Consider the following 20,717-nt stretch of genomic DNA (forward strand, 5'->3'; position numbering starts at 1 on the left):
TGTCCCAACTACTCCAGTGGTTCGATTCTATCGAAGTTACCCTTCGTCAGAGTGGGTATCCCGATGGTTTTCGTACTACTTGCGCTACCGGAGTATTTCAATCGCGCGCACTCGACTGGTGGACAGCCGAACGTAACAAACGTGGGATCTCTGCAACTTATGCTCTCTCTTGGGATGAGCTGAAAGAGCTTATGAAGAAAGAGTATTGCCCTCCCCATGAAGTTCGGAAGCTAGAAAACAAATTTTGGGAGATCAAGCAAGTCAAAGGTGACAATACTGGCTACACCGCAAGGTTCAAACAGCTTAGCATAATCTGCCCAAGTTAAGTCAACACTTCAGAAAAAGCCATCACGAAGTACATTCGCGGCTTGCCTGAGTGTGTGGGCGATTTTATCGAAGCTGCAAGACCCGCTACCATCGAAGAAACTTACCGCTTAGCCGCAGAAATCAACGACAAACGAACCTTGGACGGATCTTTCTCCAAGAATCCTGTCAAACAAGCTCAGCAAGCAATCGTCATCGATTCTTCTGACGATTCTACCGACGATTCTTCAGGTGAGTCCTCGGACGAATCCTCTGACGACAACGTACCGTTTCAGGAAGCTCAACCCGGCCGCAAGTGAAAGACCATGAGCCCAAACTCTTCAACAACTGAACTGTCACAACCAGTACCTCTTCAAGCAGTTCCAGTTCTCTCGAAGCGCGACTACAATGGAGCTTATCCCATGTGTCTCATGTGTACGTATCATCACCCGCCAGAAGCTAGTTGTCGCTTTTGCACAAATTGCAACTGCTATGGTTATCTTACCCAGCACTGTCGCACGGGGCCGCAGACTTGAGGAATTTCAGCAACAATCGAAGACTCCGTAGAAGCCCTCCACAACAACATTAGTTATGCTTCCAATGTTGTTTAATGATACGATCTTCGCCGATTAATTTCTTTGGCATGTTAAACTTGTTCTATTTCTCGATGCAATATGGACCCTATTTAACTCTCGCTCTCCCTCGCACTCGCGCACGGACTAAATGCTAGCACTATGTACTATATAATGCATTTTACCCCTATTATGCGTTCTTGAGATGAGGTATGACAAACGTGCAAGGATCAAAATAATCACGGGTGCACACGAGATTACTGTGATCAGTGCACGGAGATCGTAATGAGTTTCAATGATGCCATAACGTTAAAAGCATGGTTAAGCGTGGTGGATACACCGCTGGTACTTCCTATATATAAGCGTCTTGACCATGTCGACACAGTGTGACACCTATTCACAGGGCAGAGGCGTGTGGTTGAAGCATGGTGGATACGTCGCTGGTACTTCCTATATATAAGTGCTTCGCCATGCCAACCAATGTCTTGTGAAGAAAGTGCCATACAAGTTGAACGTTATTAGACCAAGTATACTACTATTAAATCTATTTTCGACACACCACACTACATCGCAAGGCGTAACAATCTCAATCGCAATTCAAAGCGTGTAACCGCTAGACTTTTCGTAAGTCAACACGCTCGCAATCGCATTATCGCTGGAATATATCTTGCAATCTCAACCGCTTACAGTGGGTGCGCTCAATCGCTTATTATGTGCATCGCGCTATCGCATATCGTGGGTATCGCCCTATCGCTTGTGTATCGCCCTATCGCTTGTGTATCGCTCTATCGCTTGTGTATCGCTCTATCGCTTGTGTATCGCTCTATCGCTTGTGTATTGCTCCATCGCTCATCGTGTATCGCTTGACGTTTATCGCCATCGCTATCGCTTACCGTTATTTATGTTATCTGTGTTATGTTAGCACACATGACCTCGCTTCACGAGACGAAACTGATAGGGATAAAACATGGTGGATACGCGCTGGTACTTCCTATATATAAGTGTTTTAGCCATATCAGCAGACTTTCGTGGAAAAAGGCCATGTGAGGCTTAATGTTAGTTAAAATTTGTGGTGTTGTCTAATCTAATCAAATCGCATATTCCCATCACTTGCAACGCATCGATCGTCGCCTATCGCTCGACGGTTGTCGCTATCGATCGTCGCCTATCACTCGACGGTTGTCGCTACCGCTTGTCGCCTATCGCCTATCTCTCACCGTTTCTCTCTTGTCGTCGTCGCCTTCGCTTATTACGGTTGTTTGTGCTATCAAACATCGCGTACCGCTTATTGCTTATCGCACTCGCCTGTATCGCTAAACTGAGTTCGAAAACGACTTCCATGCTCAGTTTGCTCAATCCCTCTCTTACACTTGGTCCGGCCATCTTTCGCTTAGACCGAGGGAGTCGAAATCTATCGGTACTATGTCGACACACATGACACCGCTCACGGGACGGAAATCCATATGGCTAAAACATGGTGGATACGCCGCTGGTACTTCCTATATATATAAGTTTTAGCCATATTGTCGAACTTTCGTGGGAAAGTGCCATGCGGGGCCGACTTTAAATTTAAAACCTTTTGACATTATTAAACCTTTGTGTAAACAAAGCTTTTCTTACAAAACTTTTTCTAAAATTTGATCAAAACCCTTCTACAAAACAAGATTTTCTTGTAACGATGGTATAACAATCGACTCAAGTTACTGCCGCGTGACGAGAAAATTTCATAAAACGAGTTTTAGACATCCTAAAATATTTTTAGTAACCTAATAGAACCCCACTCATACTGCTGGTGTAAACATCGAAACCGTTTAACGCCACACTATGGGAAGATTTTTCATAAACAAGTTTCTTCAAACCTTTTTTCGAATTAATCAACTTTTTGAGAATCTAAAACACTTTTGGATCGCTTTTTGTGTGTTGCCATCTCCTGTATACGAATCGCCTTACTCGCTGCCATCGCCAGTCATCGCAATGCTCTCGCTCGTAGAATTTCAATCGATCGCTCGCTTATTTTTGGCGCTTTTTATCGCTACTCTCACTCGCATCAACTCTCGCAACCCTTCTTATGGATTAATTTTGGGACGAAATTTCCTAAAGCAGGGGAGACTGTAACAACCCGCACGTTCGTGCGATGTTACCGCTCGCTATACTCGTTACGCCTAGCACCAGAGATTCGGATCATAATGTAACTATATCGAATACATCGCTACTTCGCAGTATTTTCACATAATACGCATACTTTATCGCTATAACACATCGCATCACACACTAACGCTCACGATGATGTTGAGTGAGGACCTATTATACCCTCCTCGATAGCCGTGATGCGTCGCAGAGTAACGCATATTCGAAACGAAACCTGGCTATTGTATCGCAACTTGAAATATGGATAATTATACGACCCTATGTGGCTATTTATACTAAATATATGAATGTGGTATGAAAAGGTGTGACCAAACTATCACAACGCTTAACGATCGAAATGAAAAAACGAAACGCAACTCGACGGAGATCACCGATCGAGTGACTGGTCGATCGGATGGCCACCCGATCGGACAACCACCCTATCCATGGCACTCCCTTACTCTTTCTCCTCTTCACCTATAAATAACACTTGTCACATCACTTGAACAGTGATGTGACAGCTCCCACTCGACCAGCACGCTTTTGGGCTATTTTCTCTCGATTTCTCGAATCCTTGTAAGTTTCTACCTCAAATCCTGTACTTCTACGATCTACACACACTTTTTCATCATTTTCTCTTTTGAATCTTAACTTTTAACAGCGAAATCAATGGATTTGAGGTGTTCTAGGATGATGTCATCATGGAGTTCTTATGAACTTCAAGTGCTAGCCTCATTCCACCAAGAATCACTCAGATCTGAAGGATTTCCACAAGATCAAACAACATTTTCTCATAGATCTACACTTACTCATGGATAAAAGGATTGAAGAATGGTTTTCTAACCTTCTTCCAACTCTTTTACACTCAATACACTCAAAACCGATAGAATCAGAGCTTGTTCGGATCTTCTACTGGTTCTTAGTGAAGCGTTGGTTCAAGATATGAGTTCTACCAAAGAGACTACTGATTTCGGGTTAAACGTGAGCAACAGTCTCAAACAGGGGACTGATTGGACCAGGGTGATTCCTGCCCGATCGGGTCACCTGGGTGTTGATAAGGCTTTGTTGTTTAGCACGATATCACACCGTCTCGAGAAAACCGCAAAACTTTCAAAACAAACAAGTGTCAAGACGACTTAGGCCGCCGGAACGGATTGCCATCCGATCGGATTGCCACCCGATCGAATTGCCACCCGATCGAATTGCCACCCGATCTGATTGCCGTCCGATCGGCTTGCACTTGGTTCCACACTTAAACCATATTTTAACTCTTTAAAAGTTTGAACGTCGAACGGATTGCCATCCGATCGAACGACCATCCGACCATGTGATGTTTTGAACTTCAACACTTAAACAATTTTCAACATGTTCAATGCAGAGTTAGTTCCAAACGGATTGCCACCCGATCGGATTGCAATCCGATCGAGTGACAAACTGTTGTGAACTTGATCTCACTAAGTGTCCTACTAATCGGATCGTCACCCGATCGAGCCGCCCTTCGATCGATCGACCTGAAGGGTAGAGATACTTCTCTGTTTTCAAAATGCTACAACGAAAACTTCAAAAGGCAAACCATCATACACAAACACGTCCATACCAAACAAGGTGACAATTCAATCGAATGGCCATCCGATCGGATGACCATCCGAACGGATTGCCACCCGATCGACTGGCCATCCGATCGGATTGCCATCCGATCGGGTTGCCATTCAACACTCAGTCGCATCTCATCGTTTAACGCACTGTTCGACGCTTACGCTATCAGTCTGTAATCAGGCTAATCTCAGACGCGCTCCCTTCAATCCAACCAAGTTGTGTTTACTTGTTGAACATCGACTGTGAGTATACTCGAACCCTTTTTATCGCATTTTGGGTGTAACATACGTTCCTAATTAAATCGAATTTATTAAAACGAATTATTCAGTCAAACTATTTATCACTTGTGAATATATGTATGCATATTTACACGTGATGCAAGCTACATATGTGTTAGGACTTATACTCGCGAGGTCCCGCCTTAACTGGTATAGTACTATAGCACCCGACGGGGTCTAGTTAGGATGAATAGCAATCGCAATCGCAGCTTGAGTGACTTAGCTGGTAGTATCGGTCTTATATGCATGTATGTTGAGGTATCCCGTTTATGTATTTGGTAATTCACAGCACTTTTAACTATTTTACACTACTCTATCAAAACTTGTATACTCGCCAACACTTTTGTATTGACGTTGTTTTAACGTATGTTGCAGGTTTAATCGCAGTCTACATCAAATCAAGCTAGGAAGTCTAGAAACACACCTAAAATCTAGGTTGTCGGATTTGTATTGTTTGAGAGAACATGAAATTCGTGACAGCTTATGTGATTGTAATTGTTTATTAGTATGGGATAATGAACGCATTAAATATTGTCGCAATCTAGTTGTTATGGATTCTCTTGAGCAATCTGATTCGCCTAGTGCCGCGCCCCGATGATTCCGCCATCGGTTGGAAGGACATCGGGTCGATTGATTTGTCCCTCTCTAAAATTGGGATTGATATCAAAGATAAACTTAGTAATGACAGTTCGAGATGGAAATGGTGTAACGACCTGGGCGGCTCATTCTCGATGAAGCAGGTTCGGGAGGACATCGAGAAAGTATCACAACAGGGTGATTCCGATGGGTTAGTTTTCGGCTGGAATAATTGGGCCACCCCGAAAGTGAATTACCTATTGTGGAGGGCTTTGATAGGGAAGATCGTGTTAAAGGTTGGACTAATGCACAGGGGAGTTGCTCTCGGGGATAGTTTATGCCCCAGATGCGGCTTATATGATGAAAGCCCGGATCACATCTTCATCAGTTTCTTGTGGGCCAGATGCGTGTGGTGGATTATATTGGCTTGAATCCGGATTAATTTCATAGACTGTAATAACTTAATTGATTTTATTAAGCATATTACTCAAAGCCCGGGAGATAAAGTTTGGAAAAAAATTGTCTACATGATAGCCATTGCGACAGTGTGGAGAATTTGGAGGGCTAGGAACAAGAAACTTTTTGAAGGCAATTTTATTCCAATCGGTAGGATGGTGGAGCAGATTAAAGAGGATACTTATATCTGGATTAATAATCGCACGAAACTCAAGCCGTTGAAATGGGAGAATTGGAAGGTTTTTGATATAATAGAAATTATGTAATTTTCTTATGTTTCGTTTGGTTCTGATTATTATTTCCAGCTGCTTGTTGGCTCTTTATATTCATATATAAAGTGAGTTTGCTGTTAAAAAAAATAAATAAATAAACTCCCTTTCTTTCTTCCTCCACAATAATTGGACACCACCAGCAACAATCTCAAACATTTTGATGTGACCTGCACGGAGTAGGTGCTTTGAAGTTTGAAAATCACCCCAAATCCTTGTGAACACCAGTAAATCTTGTATAATCAAAGCAAGAGTACAATACTTTTAAGCAAAAGAACACAAATCAAAACGGTGAAACCACCGATTACAAGCAGCAAGATCGAACAGATCTATCAACCGAAAGATTCTGCACTAGAAGACGAACAACAGCAACAAGATATGATGATCTCGAACAGGACGAACAGCAATAAGCTTGAGAAATGTTCTAGAGAGCACCAGAAGCACTGCACTTTGTTTTCTTTGTGTTATCGGGACAAGAGAGAGGACCAAGAATAAAAAGGGCAGAGGAACCCTAGAAGCAGCCCACAGAGGAGAGCCCAAGAGGAGACAGCCCAAACATGCACAATGGCCCAACCTCGCATAAACGGGAAAAACACCAAAAAAGGAAAATATTGTAAGAGTATTGAATTGGAAAGAGAAATATGTATAAAGGATTAGAATATTTTAACACCCCCTCTCAATTCAATACTTGAAACAATCAAACATATTAAGAAGAGAACAAACCTTTTCAAGCGGTCCTGCAGATAGGCCTTTTGTGAGAATATCAACAGCTTGATCTTCTGTTTTGATTCCCACCATTTGGATAATACCTTTAGATATTTTTTCCCTCAAGAAATAGATGTCGATCTCAAAATGTTTTGTGCGTTCATGAAATACGGGGTTGGCTGCGATGGATATAGCAACCGTGTTGTCACAAAATAACTGAGTAGGTAGTTTGACATCAACCTTTAATTCCGTTAATAAGTTGGAGATCCACATAACTTCACATGTCGCAGCTCACATTGAACGATATTCTACTTCAGCAGAAGATCGTGAAACGGTGGACTGCTTTTTACTTTTCCATGAAACAAGATTATTTCCTAAGAAAACGCAGAACCCAGTAACTGACCTTCGGGTTCCCAGACATTTAGCCCAGACGGAATCAGAGAAGGCTTTCATTTCTAAAGAATCCCCTTTTTTAAAGAAAATTCCTTTCCCGAGGGCACCCTTTAGATATCTTAAAAGTCTCATAGCAATTTTAAAGTGAGCCTGTGTGGGAGAATGCATAAATTGACTGAGATAATGGACAGGATATGCAATATCCGGTCTAGTGTGAGAAAGGTAGATTAGTTTTCCAACAAGTTTTTGATAAACAGTTATATTTTCTAAAGCTTGATTATCTTTCTCACACAAGTGATTCAAAACAGGATTGGGTTCCATGGGATATGTAACTGGTTTACAACCAGTCATACCAAATTCAGCAAGAAGGTCCAAACAATATTTCCTTTGAGTTAGGCAAACACCGGTAGTATTTTTAACAACTTCAAGACCCAAAAAATATTATAGATTGCCCAAGTCTTTTATAGAAAATTTGGATTTTAGTAATAGTTTGATTTCATTAACCTGCTTAGGGCAATTACCAGTTATGATAATATCATCTACGTAGACAAGGAGAATAGTAAAGCTAGAATCCTTTTTCATAGTAAACATGGAATGATCACACTTACTTTGTTCAAACCCTAGATTGTGGAGAACGGAAACGAGTTTTTCGTTCCACATCCTAGGTGCTTGTTTTAAGCCATAGAGGGATTTCTTTAATCTACAGACTTTGGTCCCATTAGACTGATCATAACCATCAGGTAAGCACATAAATACATCTTCATTGAGCTCTCCATAAAGGAAAGCGTTATTAACATCAAGTTGGAAAACCTCCCAGTCAAAGTGAACAGCTAAGGACAAAACACATCTAATGGTGACCATTTTTACAACCGGGGAGAAGGTGTCAAAGAAGTCAACGCCTTCTTTTTGACTAAAACCTTTAGCAACAAGTCTAGCTTTATATCTTTCTATTTCACCATTAGATTTGTATTTTATTTTATATACCCACTTACATCCAATAACTTTTCTTTTAGGAGGCAAGTCAACAATTTCCCATGTGTCATTTTTATCTAGAGCTTCGATTTCTAAATTCATGGCATCAACCCAGTTGCTATCAGTTTTAGCTTCAAAATAATTTTTGGGTTCACAACTTTTGTTAAGGACAGTAGCAAAACACATTCCTTCAGGAGATAGATTAGCATAGTTAAGGACCCTTTCTAGACCATATTTGACTTTTCCATCTACCACAAAATCATCAAGTTTGGAAGGAAATTTAATATTTCTAGAAGACCTCCTAAGAGCAATGTTTGGTTGATCTTGAATTCCTCCCTCAGAATTGTTGTTATCCTCATATTCAGTGTCATGCTCAGCCCTGTCTAGCCCTGATTCTTCACTACTGGGTTGCTGATTGTCAGCCATCCCTAAAGTAGTACCTGAATCAGTCGACTGCTCAGACCCATGTCCTGAAGAGGTGCTAGTTTGTGTATTTTCATCACTGAGAGGTTGGTCAACATTAGGGTTTTGGGTGTAGTTTAAATCGAATAAGTCAAAAAAGTTTAGGGTTTTGGCTTCAGAAAAAGTATCAAGATCAACAGATATTTTCTTTTCTTTAAAAGGAAAAACGGTTTCATAGAACCTAACATCCCTAGAATAAAACATCATTTTTTGATCAAGACTCCAAAGTTTATACCTCTTTTTCTCATTTGAGTATCCAATCATAACACATTTTTCAGCATGTATGTTAAATTTATCAGAGTTATTTAACACAGTGCTAAAACCAAGACACCCTACCACCCTAAGTTGACTTAAAACAGGGGCAAAACCAAACACTAGATCATACGGAGACTTCCCATTTAAAACAGATGAAGGGGTCCTGTTAATCAGATAAGTAGCAGTTAGAACACATTCAGACCAAAATTTAAGAGGAAAACCTCCTTGAAAAAGTAAGGATCTAGCAACATTTAATAGATGTCTTTTCTTTCAACGACCCTATTTTGCTGTGGGGTATGAACACATGAAGTCTGATGAAGAATACCATTTTCATAGCAAAAGTTATTCATTTGTTTATTAATGAATTCAGTTCCATTGTCACTCCTGAATATTTTAATCCATTTACTGAACTGAGTTTTTAGCATATTGAAAAAACCTTTAATATGATAAAATACTTCCTCTTTAGACTTCATAAGGTATACCCACACAGCCCTAGTGAAGTCATCCACAACCGTAAGAAAATATCTAAAACCATCCCTACTTGGAACCTTATAGGGACCCCAAACGTCTAGATGAACCAGTTCCCCTAATGACTTAGTCTTGTGTTCACTTAAGGGAAACGATTCCCTATGTTGTTTTGCCCTATGACAGGTTTCGCAAGGTGTTAACTTAGAGTTTCTAATGTTTAATTTATTCCTTAGAACATGCAAAACAGATTGTGCAGGATGACCTAACCTAGCATGCCAAAGATTAACATCACAATTAGCACTACACACCTTATTTGAAACAGAGGAACTACCACAGAAGTAAAGACCATCAAACTGATTACCAGTCACTAGGACTTTCTTTAGATGAGAATCCTGTATATAACAGTTGTGTTCATCAAAGGAAACAGTAAGCTTACAATCTCTAGCAAGTTTATGAACATAGATTAAGTTAACACTATAACTGGGAACAACGAATACATCGTAGAGAATGACTTTGTCACTTAACTTTATATCACCAATTTTTGTTACTAAAGCACTGGTGCCATTAGGATGTTTAACTTTTATATTAAATTCAGTAACATCCTTTTGATTTATAAGGCAATTATCAGTCATAACCATATGCTGATTTGCACCAGAGTCAATTATCCACCCAACCTTTTTCCCATCATTAATAAAGTTTGAAAAACAATAGATAGGTTTAAGATCATAATTAGGTTCAGATGTGATAAAGCTATTAAGACAAATAGAATTTGCACACATACCAGCAAAATTACTATTCTGAGCATCACTCTTAGGTTTATCATTCAAGAGACTAAGCAATTGAGTAACCTGGTCACTGGTCAAAGAACTCATAACAGGAGACGGATCAGTAGTATCAGTAGTGACATTATTACTTACCCTGTTACCCTTGTTCCCACTTGTTTTAGATTTCATCCAAGATGGATATCCAACGAGTTCAAAGCATTTTTCTATTGTATGACCAGTTTATTACAGTGAGAGCATTTGAGATTAGGGTTAAGAGTTTTTACCCCTTTTTTCTTTAAATCAACACTTTGATTTGCCCTGGCAGCAAAGCCAACAGCACCATTAGGGGTTTTATCAGAAAATTTTTTTGAGTATAAATGAGACTCTTCTCTAGAGATGATCGCAAAGGCATCTTTCACAGCAGGAAGAGTTTCACGAGTTAATAAATTGGTTCTAACAGATTGATATGAACTGTCAAGACCCATCAAGAATTGCATCAGTTTTATAAGATGATTAAAGTCATTAAACTATTTAGATGCATCACAAGAGCAGGCAGGTAAAGCAAGAAGTTGATCTAATTGTTTCCACATGCAATTCAACTTATGATAATATTCAGAGACAGGCATACCATTTTGACTAAAGGAATTGATCTTTTGATAAAGATTAAACACAACAGAACCGTCAATTTTATCATAAGTTTCTTTTAGATCTTTCCATACCTCAGATGCAATTTTAGAATAAACTAAGCCAAGATACAATTCTTAAGACACAGAATTAAGAATCCATGTAAGCAAAATAGAGTTGCATCTATCCCATTGTCTACCCAAGACCTCATCAGTTTCAGACCTAGAGCAAGAACCATCAACAAATCCTATCTTATTTTTCACTTGTAAAGCCAGGTACATAGCATTAGACCAGATCCTATAATTTTCTGCCCCTTTGAGTTTAACACTCACTATAGATAAATTAGCAGAGTCACTAGGGTGTAAAAACAAGGGGTCACCAGCATCTATCTTGCTAACCAGGGTAGTACCAGGGGAGGTAATAGCAGAATCATCACCAGGCATTTTGTAAACAACCAAACAAAAAACCAGAGAAAAGAACAGATAAACAGAAAATAAACACAGAAATAAGCGGAGCCTGAATAGCGGTCCAATCAGAGGTTCATCACTCAAAAGGTGCCTCCGCAGACAATATTTAGGGAGCTTTGACACACTGACCAAACAAAATGCAACAGATAAGCAAAGAGGACTCGATCAAGGGCCGGCCTGACTAGTCCGGTAAACAGGGAATGCCTAGATGCACTGACTCAGTGATGCAAGACACAAACAAAAGACAGAAATAAATAAGAGATAGAAAAATCTCACAGTGGGTGCGTTTGACTCCTGATAATCACACTTATAACCTTCACTTAGGGTTACAAGCTGATTATAAGCAAGAAGACCAGTTACCACTCTGTTGGTTTGCTTTGAATAGAGACCAACGAGAGCCCCTTTAAGAAGCACGAGAAACCCTAGAATGCGAATCGGATCTTCAACTGGTTACAGCGGCGATACAGGATCCTCCAACAGAACCCAAACCCTAGATTTAGGGTTTCAATCTTTAATCGGAGGTATCTACAGAGGGATGATCAGGAATCGGCAGATACAAAGTAACACCAAGATGCCCTAGATATTTCCCACAATCCTTAGACCCGAGAGGATCTGTTCAATCAATAGCAACAGCAGCGGAGAAGAACGAGTATCAGAGAGCCAAACAAGGCTCTAATACCATGTGAACAGCAGTAAATCTTGTATAATCAAAGCAAGAGTACAATACTTTTAAGCAAAAGAACACAAATCAAAACGGTGAAACCACCGATTACAAGCAGCAAGATCGAACAGATCTTTCAACCGAAAGATTCTGCACTAGAAGACGAACAGCAGCAACAAGATATGATGATCTCGAACATGACGAACAGCAACAAGCTTGAGAAATGTTCTAGAGAGCACCAGAAGCACTGCACTTTGTTTTCTTTGTGTTATGGGGACAAGAGAGAGGACCGAGAATAAAAAGGGCAGGGGAACCCTAGAAGCAGCCCACAGATGAGAGCCCAAGAGGAGACAGCCCAAACATGCACAATGGCCCAACCTCGCATAAACGGGAAAAAACACCAAAAAAAGAAAATATTGTTAGATTATTGAATTGGAAAGAGAAATATGTATAAAGGATTAGAATATTTTAACAATCCTCCTCCTCTCTTGTTGGAGTAGAACAGAATAATAAAATTCCACGGTTCCAATAAACAAAAAATAATAAGCTATTATGGTTTTAATTCCTCTAAATATGGTTAACTAGCGGGATACCTTGTATTTTGAATTGTAATTCTGGTCGGTATCGGTTTGATTCGTTGCAAAATCGGTACTAATTAGTATAGCAACAAAAAACGATATACCCAAGAGGATATCGTCACATCTTTTACATCGATGTGAAACCATAAAAATGAATATCGGCATCAGTGCTGATGTTATACAGCTGATATTGGTTCGGTTACCGGCACTCGCCATTGTTTACAGTACTAAAAATACTCGATTGCAAACACAACTTAGTTTTCAACGAATTTTACACCCCCATATTGAGAAAATCTTAAAAATATATAAGATACCACTAGTGATGTTTTTCGGACGCTATTGATCCGGTTAGTCACGTTAAAGAACAAAAAGGTCAATTATTTGACCCGTTCAAATAAAATTGTTATCAAATCATAGATAAATATAAGATCGTCACGGTATATTCGAAATTATATAAAGTGTTATATTATGTTAGGCTGGAGGGTATTGGGGCGCTACTGAGTGAAGATTGAAGAAAAGCTAAGGTGGAGGGGACGATATTACCATACCATGCAGCCAGTAAAATAACAAAAAGGGTATGCTAAGTCATTTTAAATAAAAAAAATATATCATAAGTTAAACGTTATAAACTAAACGAGATATAAAATATAAGTAATTATAATAATAACAATAAAATAATTATAAAATCCGTTATTATGGCTTGACAGTAATATACACACAAACCTTGGTTTGCTAATTGTATAATCATACCCTATTTGAGTATTTTTACAATCTCTTCTTGTTATTATTTAAGTTGTTTTTGATTTCCTTTTTTTTAATTTTAATATGTTGTAGTTAAATCGAATTCGACTTTGCAATGTATTTGCTTTTATTAACATTCAAACATAAAATTTTGAACAACTAACATTTAAACATAAAATTTTGAACAAAAATAAGCCTTGATGGATATAATATATCATATTGGATACGGATTAGTTGTTATAACAATGATGTCATTCAAGACATTTTAATTTATATATTAAAATTTATAAATTAAAAACAAAGTTATGCTTTTAATAGAAATTGAAAAAGGGGGGAAAAATCAAATGGTCATATGAAGGTGTATATGATTAGTTTTAGGATGTAAAAGATAGTAGCTTTTAAAATATTCCAACAAGTTTTCTTCCTTGCCACTCCATCCTCACATCGTATAAAATTTACGTTTTATTCCTAAAATTTATAATTTAATTATTATTCTACAAATCTTTTTAAAGCATAGAAACTCACACACTTTAACGCTTTAAGTATTAAAGTTTATCACATTCGTTATTTCCCAATATCAAACCCCTTTAATCAAAACTTTGATGTTTAACCGGCCCATTCCAACAATTTTATACACATGCAACAACACAAGAATATTAGATCACCCGTTGTGGTGAGAAATTGGGGCATTTTTTTTTTTTCCCAAAACACCCAAACACACCCATTCATGGCTCCCTAGGGCGTTTTTTTTTTTGAATTTTTGCTGTTTGGCGTTATATTTTCCACGCCCATGTTCAAAAGTTTTGGCCAATCAGTGATGTTCTATTTTTTTTTTTTGTCCAATAAAGTTTTTTGATTTTTTTTATTTAATTTTATTTACACCCCTTTTTTAACATAATGCTCACATCTCCACCACACCCATTTTAGAAAAACGCCTTATTACTGACTGGGCTACCACATGGCACACAACGCACATGAGTGGGGCATTATTCATGTGTACCACTATACATGGTCTTAGGTCCACTAAAGTATAAATTCTTGTATAATAAACTCGATCTCCTTTCAGTTGTAGTTTATTGTGTTGTGGGTGTTAAAGTATGTTTTGATATTCCATATTTTGTTTGAAATAAGCCCCATGTGTGTGGTTTTACAAATTGCGTTGCATTTGGGATGATTTTTGTTGGCTCGAGGACTAATTAACCACTTTAAAATTTTCTAACATGGCCTAGTTATAAAGTACTTGATTGCTTATGTTGATGACATCGTTGTCACTCACAAAGTTAGCCAACATCAATATGGTGGTTCACTATATAGGTCATAGTTTACCCTCACATATCTTAATTCTCTTCATTACTTTCAAAGGATTGAGGTGAATCCTCGTTCAACTAGTATCATTCTATCTTGGCATAGTTCCATCACCCTAGTGTCTCATTTTGTCTTCTAACTTGATTAGGTTCCTTGTTCTCATGTCCATCGAAGTCTAGACAAGTTGTTGGTGCTCTTAAATATCCTGCCCTCACTCGTCTTGACCTAACGTTTGATGTTGACTAGGTATTCTAGTTCATACATCATCCTACTCTACTAATCATCACTAATTAGGGCGTAACATAACATATCTCAGAGACTTTGCTTGTACAACATCACATGGCTTTTTTATGCGATATTTTCATCGTCTTATTCTTAACGATTCAAATAGCTGGCTTATTTGTCGATTTCCTTTTCTTTAAAATCTATATTTATCTATACTACCTAAAATAAAGCAATAACCTAAGGGACACGTGTCATCATTCTAGAGCCTTAATAAATTGGTTTTCTTGTCTCTCTCTCATATTAAATAACCCTCTCTCGTATCAAATAATATATCTCTCCTATTTTATTTAAATGTTTAATTATGAATACTTTTTATTTAAATATGGATAGTTTTATACATTAACTAACTTTTACCTTTTAACTTTTTATATAATTGCAATTTAATTGAACTTAACTATGTTAAAAGCTTAAAATGATATTTAAAAGAACAGGATATATATCCCATTACAAGATATATTCAACTTGTTTAATACATGAGTTTTAATAGACATAACTTTTGTATTACTAGATATACAACATTACATTTGCCCAACCCATGTAATACATGAATAACTAATACCAAGCGTATTTTTTAGAATTTTTTTCATACATTGTTATATTTATGCTGCCTGATCCCCATGTAAATAACTATTGCTTTGTAACTACTTTTATATATATATATATATACACACTTTATTATAATACAAAATATATTACATAGGGTGTCTCCAATTCTATATCTATTTTTCTCAATTAGCAAATTATATATTTATAAATATATATATATATATATATATATATATATATATATATAGAGAGAGAGAGAGAGAGAGAGATAGACCAGTTAACATATAAAATGACTTAACGTACATTGCGTACGCGATTGTTTTTCAATGTGCGATTTTGATATTCACCATGCGATTTCTGCTAAAACACCCCCCCACATGCGATTTCATCATCTCCACCAACGTGCGATTTCTAATCGCGTACGTAATGTACGTTAAGGCCAATTGTACGATACACTTTTTTCTATATATATATATATATATATTTAGGGTGAAGATAATTTAGGAACCACCAATTATGGCCAATAGTTTTTTATCTTTGATTAATTAATTAGTCATAAAGACTATCACCCTCCACACTAAAATTTTTGCCTACACACATCAAAATGTATCCTGCACGTTTTGAAATTTAAACTACACATATTGAAATTTATCATACACAGCTCGTAATTCATCCTACACGTTAAATTAATTTTTTTTTCTTCTTGGAAAAATATTTTTTTTGAAAATAAGTTACAAATTTAATATAGTTAACTAAGTTTACCAATATACCCTTACACTAACATTAAATAAAAAATTAAATGAAGTAAAATGAAGCATTCATATTCATATTGGTTGAAATTTCTTCTTTTTTTTTTACAAAAAATTTCTTCTCATTTTAACCCTCCACTATATATATATATATATATATATATATATATATATATAGAGGAGGGTTATCTTGAGAACGCTAAATATTGCGAGAACCGTGAGAACGAATGAAAAACCAATTTTTATTAATACAAGCTTCATTATAGTTAATATACAACATTAAAAAAAGAATTTACTCTTTAAATAATTCATCTTTCCTCTCAAAATCACTCTTAATAAAATTTTTGCATATGTGTAAATACAACAAAACCATGAGAGTTATCTTGAGAACGCTAAATATTATGAGAACCGTGGGAACGAATGAAAAAACCAAGCAAAACCATTTTTTCAATACAAACCTCGTCGTAATTAAAATACAACATCAAAAAAAGAATTTACAACATAAAATAGTTTATTTTTCCTTTCAAAATCACTCCTATTAGTTTTTTTTACACATGTGTAACTATAACAAATTTACACATGCATAAATGGCAAACTTACACATGTGTAAATTTTCTTAATTGCGAATTCACTTAATTTTTAATGTGTAAATTTAATTTCTAACATTGTATTCGAATAATAATGATAAGTGTAAAAAATGAATTTTAATTGTTTTTTACCAAGTTCTCGTGATTTCTTCATTCGTTCTCACAATATTTAGCGTTCTTATTCAAACATTTCCCATATATCTTTCAGGCTCTATAAATACGACTTTCAAATAAATAACAGGTTTAAATGTATAAAAGTTTCTCATAAATATTTTAGATTTGTATGCAAGTACAAAATCATGAGTAATATTCATTATTGGACTGTTGTATTAAGACAATCAAACCCAGTGTTCTACTAGGGTAGTTAATGGCTCAGTATGAAATCATGAAACTATTTAAACTAGACATGAATTTGATTTTATGATCAGTTTTTTAAAGATTTTTGTAGTTTCGTTTAAAAATTTTCAGACTATACTGCATGGCTTGGTTTACTGTTTATACCCAAAACCGGTCGAAAAAACCAAGTCGGGTCGTTTCATTTTGACCTATATTGCTTTTTATATGTTATTCGGGCATTTCATTTTGAGCTATATTACTTTTTATATCTTATTCGGGCATTTACTTTAGGGTCGTCTATCAGGGGTGCAGGAGGTGCTTGCAATCAGGACCCAAATCAATATAGGGCCCGAAATTTTGTTTATAAATTATATATTTATATAATCCTGGATGTTTTTATAAATAAGGGCCTACTAAAAGACCAAATTTTTTTTAACTAAGGACCTTTTTAAAAGTTTTAAAAAAATGACCCAATTAACAAACCCAAGTGACTAGTCTAAACAAAAATAAGGGTCTGCTAGATCAGGGAAATGAAATAAAACGTCGTAGTATTTCATAACAATTATCTATTTCATAACAATTATCGTAGTATTATGTGTTGTTAGTATTTATATATTTGATTGAATAATAGATGGGTTTATATTATATGAAGATTTGCGAAAAGGGCTTAAATTTTTTATCTCGAACAAAGCCAAATTTTTTTTTTTTTTTTTTGATTTTCGGAGACGGCCCTGATTTACTTTATATATGTTAAATGTTAAATTATCATATGTTAGACTATTTGCTTAAAATGAAATGAAATGAAATGAAATTTAATATTTTATGTCTTTAAATGGAAATGGAATCTATACTTTCTTTACACATTTGATTAAGTTAATCATTTATATTTTTTATACGAATTACAAAAAGTAGATTTGTAGAGTGATTTAATTATTTATAGACTTTTAATCATGCCAATTATTTGGTTTGTCACTAAAAGGGTTACAGGATGCTCTCATACACGTGCCTACCACCCACTTATTAAAACTCTACCATACGACCTATACTTAAAGAACTAGTAGCATACAAGGAAGCTTCTATAAGACTATGGGATATGGGGTTTGGGTTGGGGTGTGGGTTGGGGGAAATGCTCAAGTCACCATTCTGGGTGGGTTTGGGTTGGGGCGTGGCCCTTGGAGCTTGGGTTTCAAGCCGGGCGTGGGGCGGTCTTGACATCCGAGCTAGCGGCCTCCTATTCGCTGTCCCCGCGATGTCATAGCGGGTGTTTGAAAGTTTGAATTTTAAATTCAAATCGTTTGGTCAAGCCAAGCGGTCACCCCAACCCAACATCCCCTATAAATGTAACCCCCAACCCCACCGGCTACCCCATCCCAAACCGTCACTATCCACCGCTACCCCACCGGCTACCCACTTGATCCCACGAACCCGCTACCCCAACTCGAAGAAGATCGCATCTTGGACCCACGAGGAAGAATTGGCTCTCGTCACAAGCGTCGTTGACGCTATGAAGGGTCGGCAACCCGACCAAACACGATATTGGCCGGAAGCATTCGCAACCTACCAACATAGGGTTCGACACGACCGCCACAACCTCAACACGTGCCAACATAAAGGTCGCGAGCTACGGCCCAAGCTCGATCGTTTCAAGGCTTACTACGAAGTCATTCCGAGCGGCGAGTTAAGCCACGAGGACCGAGTGGCGGTGGCGAACATAGAGTTTCGAGGCAAGGAGCGAAAGGCGTTCGACAAGATCGCCCTTTTTGAAATTTACCTAACGCTCTAGGTTTTTGATTTTGTAATTTTTAGGAATTATGTAATTTTTAGGATTATGTAATTTTTAAAATTTTAATGAAATTTTAGGTTTTTTTTATAAATGTTGTGTGAATTTTATAAATTTTTTGTAATTTTTTTTAATAATCTGCCAAGCGGTGCACCCAACCCAAGCCCAACCCACGCCCCGCCATACCCCACGGACACGTCACTAGGCGGTGGGGGGGCTCCAATTCCAGGTGTCAACTCATGCCCCAACCCAAGCCCCACCATACCCCACGGTCTAACAACCATAAACCCTATACATCATGCAACTAACTAGTTGATGCACCGCCTGCGTTGCGGGGCGGTAGGTCGAATATTTCTCAACCAATTAAAAAAACATTCTCATAGTTTTGCTAGAAAAGAACTAAAAGGATGGCAAAACCGTAATTTTAAGCTCGGAGCAAAATTGTAATTTGTCTCTACTAATGAGCGAGTGTTAGGCAACTCTTTGACACGAAAAAAAAAATAAATCGAGTCAACCAATTAAAATAAAACAATTCTATAGTTTTGCTGAAAAAAACTAAAACGATAGCAATACTGTAATTTTGAACTGAAGGCAAAATTGTATTTTTGACTGGGGTAAAATCGTAATTTACCAAAATCTAAAGCGATGGCAATACTGTAATTTTGAACAAGGGGCAAAATTGAAATTTTAAATAGGGGCAAATTTGTAACTTTAAACTAGGGATAAGATCGTAACATACATGGGCAAATGGGGGGATTGTCATGCAAAACCTAGCACTATTTCCCCACACACCTTTAAAAAAAGAGTAAACTGTCATTTTGGTCCCTGAGGTTTGGTCACTTTTGTCACTTTAGTCCAAAACTCAAACCTTTTGCATCTGGGTCCCTGTGGTTTCAGTTTTATTGCCCTTTTAGTCAAAAAATGAAATCAGGTCATATTTGTCTTATAAAATCCTGCAATTTTATCCTTTTCCTCAGGGGCAAATCAGGTCATATTTGTCTTATAAAACCTGGTATTTATTTATAATTTTTTTTTACCATTTTACCCCTAAGGAAAAGGACAAATAACAAGATTTTATAAGACAAATATGACCTGATTTCATTTTTGGATCAAAATGGCAATCAAACTGAAACCACAAGGATCCAGATGCAAAAAGTTTGAGTCTTGGACTAAAGTGGCAAAAGTGACCAAACCTCAGGGACCAAAATGGCAGTTTACTCTTAAAAAAATTAAAATGATGGTACCATTGTAATTTTTAACTAGGGGGCAAAATTGTAACTTTAGGCTAGGGTAAAATCGTAATTTGCCAAAAGCTAAATCGATAGCAATATTGTAATTTTTAACCAGGTCAAAATTGTAACTTTGAAGAGGGTCAAATTCGTAATTTTTAAACTGTGGGTAAAATCGTAAATACCTAGACCAATAGGGGAGTGTCAGACAACAGTCTGCTAATATTCTCCCACATTAGTAGGGGTGTTCAAAAAACTCGTGGCTCGCAGCTCGCTCGAAACTCGCTCGAAAAAAGCTCGAAGAAAGCTCGGCTCGAAATTGGCTCGGATGTAAACGAGCCAGCTCGGCTCGGCTCGCTATATAAACGAGCCGAGCTCGAGCTTTGTCTGGCTCGGCTCGTGAGCTCGTGAGCTGGCTCGATAAGGTTTACATCCTTCATTTTTTTGTCCCACATCGCTTAGAAAACAAAAACTATTCCCCCCTATAAAAGAAGGTAAAGATGAGGAGAAAGTGAATTAACTATTTATACTTGCATATTTAGCCATGTGGTTAAATTAAATGGCAATTATGGCCCTTAGGCTATGAAGAAATTCAACTTTAAGGGTTTTTTAAGTATTAAATTTTGCGGTTCT

At 37.3% G+C, this 20,717-nt stretch overlaps 1 protein-coding gene across 1 annotated transcript; it reads right to left on the reverse strand.

Annotated features, from left to right (window-relative positions):
* Window positions 1-7,173: 7,173 nt before the first annotated feature.
* Window positions 7,174-7,596, reverse strand: LOC118484966 (uncharacterized mitochondrial protein AtMg00810-like). Its single transcript, XM_035981099.1, has one exon. It carries the CDS (start codon window positions 7,594-7,596, stop codon window positions 7,174-7,176), a length of 423 nt encoding a protein of 140 aa, XP_035836992.1.
* Window positions 7,597-20,717: the final 13,121 nt, after the last annotated feature.

The sequence above is a fragment of the Helianthus annuus genome, chromosome 2 (assembly GCF_002127325.2).
Source record: "Helianthus annuus cultivar XRQ/B chromosome 2, HanXRQr2.0-SUNRISE, whole genome shotgun sequence".
Lineage (NCBI taxonomy): Eukaryota > Viridiplantae > Streptophyta > Magnoliopsida > Asterales > Asteraceae > Helianthus > Helianthus annuus.

Excerpts from the sequence above, each read along its gene's own strand:
- LOC118484966 (XM_035981099.1), bottom strand. The coding sequence starts at position 7,596 with ATGGAACCCAATCCTGTTTTGAATCACTTGTGTGAGAAAGATAATCAA.